The following is a 12,532-nucleotide window of genomic DNA, read 5'->3' on the forward strand; positions in this document are numbered from 1 at the left end:
TTACCAGTGTCAACTAGATTATATATCCCAACCTAGAACATTACCCATGTCAGCTACATTACCTATAAACCTAGACCATTACCCATGTCACCTACATGACCTATCAACCTAGACCATTACCCATGTCAACTACATGACCTATCAACCTAGACCATTACCCATGTCAACTACATGACCTATCAACCTAGACCATTACCCATGTCAACTACATGACCTATCAACCTAGACCATTACCCATGTCAACTACATGACCTATCAACCTAGACCATTACCCATGTCAACTACATGACCTATCAACCTAGACCATTACCCATGTCAACTACATGACCTATCAACCTAGACCATTACCCATGTCACCTACATGACCTATCAACCTAGACCATTACCCATGTCAACTACATGACCTATCAACCTAGACCATTACCCATGTCACCTACATGACCTATCAACCTAGACCATTACCCATGTCAACTACATGACCTATCAACCTAGACCATTACCCATGTCACCTACATGACCTATCAACCTAGACCATTACCCATGTCAACTACATGACCTATCAACCTAGACCATTACCCATGTCAACTACATGACCTATCAACCTAGACCATTACCCATGTCAACTACATGACCTATCAACCTAGACCATTACCCATGTCAACTACATGACCTATCAACCTAGACCATTACCCATGTCACCTACATGACCTATCAACCTAGACCATTACCCATGTCAACTACATGACCTATCAACCTAGACCATTACCCATGTCACCTACATGACCTATCAACCTAGACCATTACCCATGTCAACTACATGACCTATCAACCTAGACCATTACCCATGTCACCTACATGACCTATCAACCTAGACCATTACCCATGTCAACTACATGACCTATCAACCTAGACCATTACCCATGTCAACTACATGACCTATCAACCTAGACCATTACCCATGTCACCTACATGACCTATCAACCTAGACCATTACCCATGTCAACTACATGACCTATCAACCTAGACCATTACCCATGTCACCTACATGACCTATCAACCTAGACCATTACCCATGTCAACTACATGACCTATCAACCTAGACCATTACCCATGTCAACTACATGACCTATCAACCTAGACCATTACCCATGTCACCTACATGACCTATCAACCTAGACCATTACCCATGTCAACTACATGACCTATCAACCTAGACCATTACCCATATCAACTACATGACCTATCAACCTAGACCATTACCCATGTCAACTACATGACCTATCAACCTAGACCATTACCCATGTCAACTACATGACCTATCAACCTAGACCATTACCCATGTCAACTACATGACCTATCAACCTAGACCATTACCCATGTCAACTACATGACCTATCAACCTAGACCATTACCCATGTCAACTACATGACCTATCAACCTAGACCATTACCCATGTCACCTACATGACCTATCAACCTAGACCATTACCCATGTCACCTACATGACCTATCAACCTAGACCATTACCCATGTCACCTACATGACCTATCAACCTAGACCATTACCCATGTCAACTACATGACCTATCAACCTAGACCATTACCCATGTCACCTACATGACCTATCAACCATGTCACCTACATGACCTATCAACCTAGACCATTACCCATGTCAACTACATGACCTATCAACCTAGACCATTACCCATGTCACCTACATGACCTATCAACCTAGACCATTACCCATGTCACCTACATGACCTATCAACCTAGACCATTACCCATGTCACCTACATGACCTATCAACCTAGACCATTACCCATGTCACCTACATGACCTATCAACCTAGACCATTACCCATGTCACCTACATGACCTATCAACCTAGACCATTACCCATGTCAACTACATGACCTATCAACCTAGACCATTACCCATGTCACCTACATGACCTATCAACCTAGACCATTACCCATGTCAACTACATGACCTATCAACCTAGACCATTACCCATGTCACCTACATGACCTATCAACCTAGACCATTACCCATGTCACCTACATGACCTATCAACCTAGACCATTACCCATGTCACCTACATGACCTATCAACCTAGACCATTACCCATGTCACCTACATGACCTATCAACCTAGACCATTACCCATGTCAACTACATGACCTATCAACCTAGACCATTACCCATGTCACCTACATGACCTATCAACCTAGACCATTACCCATGTCACCTACATGACCTATCAACCTAGACCATTACCCATGTCAACTACATGACCTATCAACCTAGAACATGATCTGTGTAAAAAGAAAAGCCAGTCATACAGAAATCATAGTAAACCACAATATTCTGGATATTTGGCTTTTAGTTTTATTGTGAATACCAATGAATAAGCATGGTTAAAATAGTAAATATTAAACAGCTGGGTACATTTAACAAAACCTTTACAACTATCATGTTTGAAAGGTAAACCCATAGAGATCCTATTAAATGACAGTTAAACCAGGCATGAAGATTGATGCTACACTTTACTGTCAGTTGATCCAATGGGCTTTATATTCTCATAAGGTCTGTTACATGCTCCGAGTAGCAGGGATGTATAGACCAGAGCTAGGGGGCAGTAGAGAATGTAGTGACAGTATAGACCAGAGCTAGGGGGCAGTAGAGAATGTAGTGACAGCATGGACCAGAGCTAGGGGGTAGTAGATGATGTAGTGACAGTATGGACCAGAGCTAGGGGGAAGTAGAGAATGTAGTGACAGTATGGACCAGAGCTAGGGGGAAGTAGAGAATGTAGTGACATTGTGGACCAGAGCTAGGGGGCAGTAGAGGATGTAGTGACAACATGGACCACAGCTAGGGGGTAGTAGAGAATGTAGTGACAAAATGGACCAGAGCTAGGGGGTAGTAGATAATGTAGTGACAGTATAGACCAGAGCTAGGGGCAGTAGAGAACGTAGTGACAGTATGGATCAGAGCTAGGGGGAAGTAGAAGATAACACAGTAGACGACATTCCCCAGACTTGAAATGACAGGATTCTTTAGTTGTATAAACATAACCTTCATCCAGACCTATTGCTCGGTTCTACTTCAGATAAATACAGTCAGAGGCCAGTCTATAAGGGGTAGTTAAGGTTAGATAAATACATTGAGATGAACAGCAGCTCCTGGATCTAAAGGGTTAAAATGAGAGAACACTTCTTATGAGCTATTTAAATATAGACCTAAAATCAGGAAGGACATCACATTCATTTTCTATCATGACAAATTCTGTAAAGTACTGTGCATGTAAAATAGCATAACAATAATCAAATATAAATTAAAACGCACAATAAAAAAAACTATCAATTTAACACTGGCAAGAGAAGCTTAAAAAGATAACAGCAGAATTAGTCAGATCCCTGGAGGCAGATCTCAAATGGAAATCTATTCCCTACATAGTTCAGTACTTTGGCCCGAGCTTCATAGGGCTGCCTCATAAGGCTCTGCTCTAGAGTAGTGTACTTCATGTCCCCAGGGACATGTGTTCACATGTCCAGGAGAGCAGGGGCAATTGCTGCTTGTTGTTTTGTTCGGGAAACACAAACACACCCCATCAGACCTGGACAGAAACACTCAGGACACTATATAATATTACTAATACATATACTATATCTCATTCACTAGTACATTATATTATACACACACTATCATATTACTAGCACAGTACATATCACGAGTACAGTACACACTACATATACAAAAATATGCGGATACCCCTTCAAACTAGTGGATTCAGCTATTTCCGCCACACCCATTACTTACAGGTGTAGAAAAATTGAGCACACAGCCATGCACTCTCAATAGACAAACATTGGCAGTAGAACGGCCTTACTGAATAGCTCAGTGACTTTCAACGTAGCACTGTCATAGGACGCCACATTTCCAACAAGTCACTTCCTCAAATTTCTCCCCTGCTAGAGCTGCCCCGGTCAACTGTAAGTGGTGTTAGTGTGACGTGGAAACTTCTAGGAGCAAAAACAGCTGCCCGAATGCATAGTGTCAACTGAAAAGTTGGTTGGAGGAGGAATAATGGTTCGGGCTCCTTCGTTCCAGTGAAGGGAAATCAACGCTGCAGCATACAATGACATTCTAGACGATTCTGTGCTTCCAACTTTGTGGCAACAGTTTGGGGAAGGCGCTTTCATGTTTCAGCATGACAATGCCCCCGTGGATAAAGCAAGGTCCATACAGAAAAGGTTTGTCGAGAACGGTGTGGAAGAACTTGACTGGCCTGCACAGAGCCCTGACCTCAAACCCATCGAACACTTTTGGGATTAATTGGAACCCCGACTGTGAGCCAGGCCTAATCACCCAACATCAGTGCCAACCTCAATAATGCGCTTGTGGCTGAATGGAAGCAAGTCCCCTCAGCAATGTTCCAACATCTAGTGGAAAGCCAGAAGAGTGGAGGCTGTTATTGCAGCAAACGGGGGACCAACTCCATATTAATGCCCATGAGCTTGGAATGAGATGTTTGAGGGAACAGGTGTCCACATACTTTAGGTCATGTAGTGTGTATGTATGCATGTATATATTTTTACTGCACTAGTCATATGATATAGTACAGTACATATGTACTGTACTATATCATATGACTAGTTCAGTATGTGTCACCAGCACAGAATATATGTACTATAATATATCATATGACTAGTACAGTATATAATCACCAGTACTGTATATATGTACTATATCATATGACTAGTATAGTATATAGAACCAGTAGAGTATAAATGTACTAGACCTTTTCATATGGCTAGTACAGCATGTCTCACCAGTACAATAAACAGTGCATTCGGAAAGTATTCAGACCTTCACTTTTTTCACATTTTGTTGTTACAACCTTTTTATAAAACAGATTACATATTTTTTTTCTTTTTTACACACAATACCCCCTAATGACAAAGAAAAAACGGTGTATTCAGACTCTTTACTCAGTACTTTGTTGAAGCACTTACAGCATTGATTACAGCCTCAAGTGTTCTTGGGTATGACTCTACAAGCTTGGCATACATGTATTTGGGGAGTTTATCCCATTCTTCTCTGCAGATCCTCTCAATCACTCAAGGACATTCAGAGACTTGCCTTGAAGCCACTCCTGCGTCGTTTTGGCTGTGTGCTTAGGGTCATTGTCCTGGAGGAAGGTGAACCTTCGCCCCAGTCTGAGGACCAGAGCACTCTGGAGCAGGTTTTCATCTCTGTACTTTACTCCATTCATCTTTTCCTCGATCCTGACTAGTCTCCCAGTCCCTGCTGCATGGTGCCAGGTTTCCTCCAGATGTGACGCTTGGCATTCAGGCAAAGAGTTCAATCTTGGTTTCATCGGACCAGAAAATCTTGTTTATCATGGTCTGAGAGTCCTTTTGGCAAATTCCAAGCGGGCTGTCATTTTACTGAGTGGCTTCGGTCCGGCAACTCTACTATAAAGGCCTGATTGGTGGAGTGCTGCAGAGACAGTTGTTTTTCTGGAAGGTTCTCCCATCTCCACAGAGGAACTCTGGAGCTCTGTCAGAGTGACCATTGGGTTCTTGGTCACCTCCCAGACCAAGGCACTTCTCCCCGATTGCTCAGTTTGGCCGGTCAGCCAGCTCTAGGAATTCTTGGTGGTTCCAAACTTCTTCCATTTAAAAATGGAGGCCACTGTGTTCTTGGGGATCTTCAATGCTGCCGAAATGTTTTGGTACCCTTCCCCAGATCTGTGTCTCAACACAATCCTGTCTCAGAGTTTCACAGACAATTCCTTCCACCTCATGGCTTGGTTTCTGCTCTGACATGCACTGTCAACTGTGGGACCATTATATAGACAGGTGTGTGCATTTTCCAAATCATGGCCAATCAATTGTATTTGGACTCCAATGAAGTTGTCGAAACATCAAGGATGATCAATTGAAACAGGATGCACCTGAGCTCAATTTCGAGTCTCATAGCAAAAGGTCTGAATACTTATGTAAATAAGGTATCTTTAAAAAAACATTTTTTTATAAAATTCTCTAAAAACCTGTTTATGCCTTGTCATTATGGGGTGTGTGTAGATTGATGAGGGGAAAAAGTAATTAATCAATTTTAGAATAAGGCTGTAACAAAATGTGGAAAATGTCAGGGGGCCTGAATACTTTCCGAATGCACTGTAGTACATCACCAGTACAGTACATTTAAACAATGTCTGCCTGTTTCACTATTTTCTCATCTTTAGTATTTCTAAAACGATGCAACGACAAGAAAGAATGAAGTAGCATAACATTGTCAGTTTCCTTTAAAAAAGAAAAGTTAAACAAGTTGCTGCTTCTCTTCATGATGTGGAACATCACTGTCTGTTCATATGCTGGACGGGCTTCATGGTTCTGCTCTTTTAGGGTGAGAGAGAGTGAGTGCGAGAGAGATGAAATGACAGAGAGAGAGAGATGAAATGGCAGAGTATGCAGAATGTGTCCATGTCTACTTGTGTATCTGTAAATGTGTACCTGTATGTGTAATTTGTAGTGTTTGTGTGGCGTGTGTAGTGTGGGTGTGTATTTTGCAGTGTGGCATGTGTATTTTGCAGTGTGGGTGTGTGGCGTGTGTAGTTTGCAGTGTGGGCGTGTGTAGTTTGCAGTGTGGGCGTGTGTAGTTTGCAGTGTGGGCGTGTGTAGTTTGCAGTGTGGGCGTGTGTAGTTTGCAGTGTGGGCGTGTGTAGTTTGCAGTGTGGGCGTGTGTAGTTTGCAGTGTGGGCGTGTGTAGTTTTGCAGTGTGGGCGTGTGTAGTTTTGCAGTGTGGGCGTGTGTAGTTTTGCAGTGTGGGTGTGTAGTTTTGCAGTGTGGGTGTGTGGCGAGTGTAGTTTGCAGTTTTGCAGTGTGGGTGTGTGGCGAGTGTAGTTTGCAGTGTGGCGTGTGTAGTGTGGGTGTGTAGTAGGCAGTGCGGGTGTGTGGCGTGTGTAGTTTGCAGTGCGGGTGTGTAGTTTGCAGTGCGCGTGTGTAGTTTGCAGTGCGCGTGTGTAGTTTGCAGTGCGCGTGTGTAGTTTGCAGTGCGCGTGTGTAGTTTGCAGTGCGCGTGTGTAGTTTGCAGTGCGCGTGTGTAGTTTGCAGTGCGCGTGTGTAGTTTGCAGTGTGGCGTGTGTAGTTTGCAGTGTGGCGTGTGTAGTTTGCAGTGTGGCGTGTGTAGTTTGCAGTGTGGCGTGTGTAGTTTGCAGTGTGGCGTGTGTAGTTTGCAGTGTGGCGTGTGTAGTTTGCAGTGTGGCGTGTGTAGTTTGCAGTGTGGCGTGTGTAGTTTGCAGTGTGGCGTGTGTAGTTTGCAGTGTGGCGTGTGTAGTTTGCAGTGTGGCGTGTGTAGTTTGCAGTGTGGCGTGTGTAGTTTGCAGTGTGGCGTGTGTAGTTTGCAGTGTGGCGTGTGTAGTTTGCAGTGTGGCGTGTGTAGTTTGCAGTGTGGCGTGTGTAGTTTGCAGTGTGGCGTGTGTAGTTTGCAGTGTGGCGTGTGTAGTTTGCAGTGTGGCGTGTGTAGTTTGCAGTGTGGCGTGTGTAGTTTGCAGTGTGGCGTGTGTAGTTTGCAGTGTGGGTGTGTGGCGTGTGTAGTTTGCAGTGTGGGTGTGTGGTGTGTGCAGTTTGTAGTATGGGTGTGTGGCGTAGTGTGAAGCGTGGCGTAGTGTGAACATGGCGTGTAGCATGGCGTAGCGTAATGTGTGCATGGAGTGTGCGCGTGGCGTGTTGCGTGGCGTGTAGCGGGGCGTGTAGTAGCGTGGCGTGTAGCATGGCGTAGCGTGGCGTAGCGTGTAGCATGGCGTAACGTGTAGCATGGCGTAGTGTGCGTAGTGTTTTCTATAGAAGAGCCTTCTCGGGGTAGGGGTGCTGCTGTGTGTCAGGTGGGTGTGGAAGGCTCTGGCCAGGGTTGGGGATGGAGCTGTAGCCGGATGGCTGATTGGCTGGAGGCTGGTAGGACAAGCCCTCTGCAGCTGGACTGTAGACTGGAGGCTGGCCCATGTACATATGGACATCACTAGAACACACACACACAGCAGGTTAAAGGATCTACAGTAGGTAAAGTCTACCCAAACGGAGCTGACGGATGTCTGTTAGCGTCGCTCTTTATGTAGTTCTATGTATATTTGTGCGGTTGAATTTTTGGAACGCAAAGCAAACGGACTTCCATCAGCTCCATTTGTGAAGATTCCTTTAGGGTTAGGTGTGTGTGAATGGTTGTTAGGACAGTTACCTGGGTGCTGGCTGGCCAGTCTGTAGCTGCTCCAGAGGAACACTGTATCCCTGCTGAACCCCTCCTGGACCGCTCATCCCATAGGACCCTCCAGACTGACCCGGGTACACCTGGGGGAACAAACACAGAATACTAGAGATATAGATATCTATCTATCTATCTATCTATCTATCTATCTATCTATCTATCTATCTATCTATCTATCTATCTATCTATATATATATATATATATATATCTATCTATATATACAGTTGAAGTCAGAAGTTTACATACACCTTAGCCAAACACCTTTAAAATCAGTTTCACAATTCCTGACATTTAATCCTAGTAAAATTACCTGTCTAAAGGTCGCAGTTGTAAATGAGAACTTGTTCTCAACTAGCCTACCTGGTTAAATAAAGGTGAAATAAAAAAAATAAAAAAAAGTTAGAATCACCACTTTATTTTAAGAACGTGAAACCTCCAAATAATAGTAGAGAGAATTATTTTTTTCAGATTTGATTTCTTTTATCACATTCCCAGTGGGTCAGAAGTTTACATACACTCAATTAGTATTTGGTAGCATTGCCTTTAAATTGTTCAATTTGGGCAAACGTTTCAGGTAGCCTTCCACAAGCTTCCCACAATAAGTTGGGTGAATTTTGGCCCATTCCTCCTGACAGAACTGGTGTAACTGAGTCAGGTTTGTAGGCCTCCTTGCTCACACGCTTTTTCAGTTCTGCCCACACATTTTCTATAGGACTGAGGTCAAAGGCTTTGTGATGGCCACTCCAATACCTGGACTTTGTTGTCCTTAAGCCATTTTGCCACAACTTTGGAAATATGCTTGGGGTCATTGTCCATTTGGAAGACGCATTTGCGACCAAGCTTTAACTTCCTGACTGATGTCTTGAGATGTTGCTTCACTATATCCACGTAATTTTCCCTCCTCATGATGACATCTATTTTGTGAAGTGCACCAGTCCTTCCTGCAGCAAAGCATCCCCACAACATGATGCTGCAAAGCAGCCCTCTCCTGTACTTCCTGTTCACCCATGACTGCGTGGCCATGCACGCCTCCAACACAATCATCAAGTTTGCAGACGACACTAAAGTGGTAGGCTTGATTACGAACAATGACGAGATGGCCTACAGGGAGGTGGTGAGGGCCCTCGGATCAGGGAAATAACCTCACACTCAATGTCAACAAAACAAAGGAGAGGATTGTGGACTTCAGAAAACAGCAGAGGGAGCAGCACCCTATCTACATCGACGGGACAGTACTGGAACAGGTGGAAAGTTTTAAGTTCCTCGGCGTACACATCACGGACAAACTGAAATGGTCCACACATACAGACAGCGTGGTGAAGAAGGTGCAGCAGCGCCTCTTCAACCTCAGGAGGCTGAAGAAATTCAGCTTGTCACAGATGCACAATCGAGAGCATCCTGTCGGGCTGCATCACCACCTGGTACGGCAACTGCTCCTCCCACAACCGTAAGGCTCTCCAGAGGGTAGTGAGGTCTGTACAACATCACCGGACCAGGGGCAAACTGCCCTCAAGGACACCTACACCACCCAATGTCACAGGAAGGCCAAAAAGATCATCAAGGACAACAACCACCCGAGCCACTGCCTGTTCACCCCGCTATCATCCAGAAGGCGAGGTCAGTACAGGTGCATCAAAGCTGGGACCGAGAGACTGAAAAACAGCTTCTATCTCAAGGCCATCAGACTGTTAAACAGCCACCACTAACATTGAGTGGCTGCTGCCAACATACTGACTCATCTCTAGCCACTTTAATAATACATTTGTAATAAATGTATCACTAGCCACTTTAAACAATGCACACTTTATTTAATGTTTACAAACTCTACATTACTCATCTCATATGTATATAAATGTACTCTATACCATCTACTGCATCTTGCCTATGCCGTTCGGCCATCACTCATTCATATATTTTTTTTTGTACATATTCTTATTAATTCCTTTACACTTGTGTGTATAAGGTAGTTGTTGTGAAATTGTTAGGTTAGATAACATTTTAGATATTAGAAGCACAAGCATTCCGCTACACTCGCATTAACATCTGCTGACCATGTGTATGTGACAAATAACATTTTATTGGATTCTGTGCTTCACAGTTTGGATGGTGTTCTTCGGCTTGCAAGTCTCCCCCTTTTTCCTCCAAACATAACGATGGTCATTATGGCCCAACAGTTCTATTATTGTTTCATCAGACCAGAAGACATTTCTCCAAAAAGTGCAATATTTGTCCCCATGTGCAGTTGCAAACTGTAGTCTGGATTTTCTATGGCGGTTTTGGAGCAGTGGCTTCAGGTTATGTCGATATAGGACTCGTTTCACTGTGGATATAGATACTTTTGTACCGGTTTCCTCCAGCATCTTCACAAGGTGTTGTAACTTTAATGTGTTAGAGTTAAAGTTTAAATTAATTCATGGAGCTGTATCTGAATATATTTCTTTACAGTTATTTACATATGTAATTGTATTGGTTAGTATTGAATTACGCTTTTGACTGCAAGTTCCAGAATGCCTTGCGACAGGAATGAGAGAGATAATGCGCCAGTTATGTGCAGGTGCAAAGTGATAAAGCTGATTTTCCGCTAGCATCTTACCTGCATTGCTCTGTAGAATCTAAAGTTGTTAAATGTAACGTGAACAAGTATTATTACTAAAATAAGCTTTCATTTCAAACCCGACGTCCCGAGTCATTACTTTGAAGACAGTTAATCTAAAACAAGGTCCTTTGCTGTTGTTCTGGGATTGATTTGCACTTTTCGCACCAAAGTACGTTCATCTCTAGGAGACAGAATGTGTCTCCTTCCTTAGTGGTATGACGGCTGCGTGGTCCCACGGTGTTTATACTTGCGTAGTATTGTTTGTAGAGATGAACGTAGTACCTTCAGGCGTTTGGAAATCGCTCCCAAGGATTAACCAGATTTGGTGGTCTACAAATTTTTCCTAAAATCTTGGCCACACTCCCCGTGGAGGCAGCAGCAGCAGGAGAGGCAGCGGTACCTGGAGAGATGGACTTGGGAGGAGATTCTGGGCGGCAAGGGACCCTGGACACAAGCAGGGGAATATCGCCGCCCTAAAGCAGAGCTGGAGGCAGCGAAAGCGGAGAGGCGCTGGTATGAGGAGGAAGCACGGCAGCGCGGCTGGAAGCCGAGAGGCAGCCCCAAACATTTCTTGGGGGGGGCACACGGGGAGTGTGGCTAAGTCAGGTAGGAGACCTGCTTACCGGAGAGCGAGAGGGACCGGGCAGGCACCGTGTTATGCGGTGGTGCGCAAGGTGTCCCCGGTGCTTGTGCATAGCCCGGTGCGGTACATTCCAGCTCCTCGTATCGGCCGGGCTAGAGTGGGCATCGAGCCAGGTGCCATGAAGCCGGCTCTACGAATCTGGTCCCCAGTGCATCTCCTTGGGCCGGCGTACATGGCACCAGCCTTACGCATGGTGTCCCCGGTTCGCCAGCACAGCCCAGTGCGGGGCTATTCCACCTCGCCGCACTGGCCTGGCTACAGGGAGCATTCAACCAGGTAAGGTTGGGCAGGCAGGCTTGGTGCTCAAGAGCTCCAGTGCGCCTGCACGGTCCGGTCTATCCGGTGCCACCTCCACGCACCAGCCCTCCGGTGGCAGCCCCCCGCACCAGGCTCTCTGTCTTCTCCCTACAGGTGCTCCTGCCTGCCCGGCGCCGCCGGAGCCTCCCGCCTGCCCGGCGCCGCCCGTTCGGGACCCATTTCTAGGGTCCCCAGTCAGAGGTCGTCGGCGAGGGTCGCCGCTCGTAAGAGGCCACGGAGGCGGACAATGAGGCAGAGGAAAAACTGTGGTGAAGTGTGGTCCACGCCCACCCACACCCTCCCCTATTAGGTTCAGGTTTTGCGGCAGGAGTCCGCACCTTTGGAATGGGGGGGGGGGGGGGGGGGGGGGGGGGGGTACTGTCACGTTCTGACCTTGAATCCTTTGTTTTGTCTTTATTTAGTATGGTCAGGGCGTGAGTGGGGGTGGGCAGTCTGTTAGTATTTCTATATTTTCTATTTCTGTGTTTGGCCTGATATGGTTCTCAATCAGAGGCAGCTGTCTATCGTTGTCCCTGATTGAGAACCATATTTAGGTAGCCTGTTTTCCTTTTGTGTTTAGTGGGTGGTTATTTTCAGTCTGTGTGTCTGTACCAGATAGAACTGTTTCGGTTTTCATTTTGTTATTTTGTATTTGTAAAGTGTTCAGTTTGATTAAAAAAAAGGATGAACACTTACCACGCTGCGCTTTGGTCCTCTCCTTCCAACGACGA

General features: G+C 45.2%; 1 protein-coding gene across 8 annotated transcripts in view; it reads right to left on the reverse strand.

Annotated features, from left to right (window-relative positions):
• Positions 1–2,361: 2,361 nt before the first annotated feature.
• The window catches only part of stam (signal transducing adaptor molecule (SH3 domain and ITAM motif) 1), a 46,791-nt gene continuing 36,620 nt past the window's right edge, over positions 2,362–12,532 (reverse strand). For 3 of the 8 annotated variants that reach the window (XM_036986803.2, XM_036986804.2, XM_036986802.2), the window contains exons 13-14: positions 8,238–8,347; positions 2,362–8,021 (exon numbers count right to left, since the gene is read on the reverse strand). In XM_036986803.2, the coding sequence (XP_036842698.1) occupies positions 7,844–8,021; positions 8,238–8,347 (288 nt within the window). In that variant the 3' untranslated portion in view covers positions 2,362–7,843. The remainder of the gene's footprint in view (positions 8,022–8,237; positions 8,348–12,532) is intronic. The other 5 variants (XR_016482727.1, XR_016482726.1, XR_016482725.1 and 2 more) reach the window with 2 other exon arrangements.

The sequence above is a fragment of the Oncorhynchus mykiss genome, chromosome 8 (genome assembly GCF_057628025.1).
Source record: "Oncorhynchus mykiss isolate SJ-2025 chromosome 8, ASM5762802v1, whole genome shotgun sequence".
Lineage (NCBI taxonomy): Eukaryota > Metazoa > Chordata > Actinopteri > Salmoniformes > Salmonidae > Oncorhynchus > Oncorhynchus mykiss.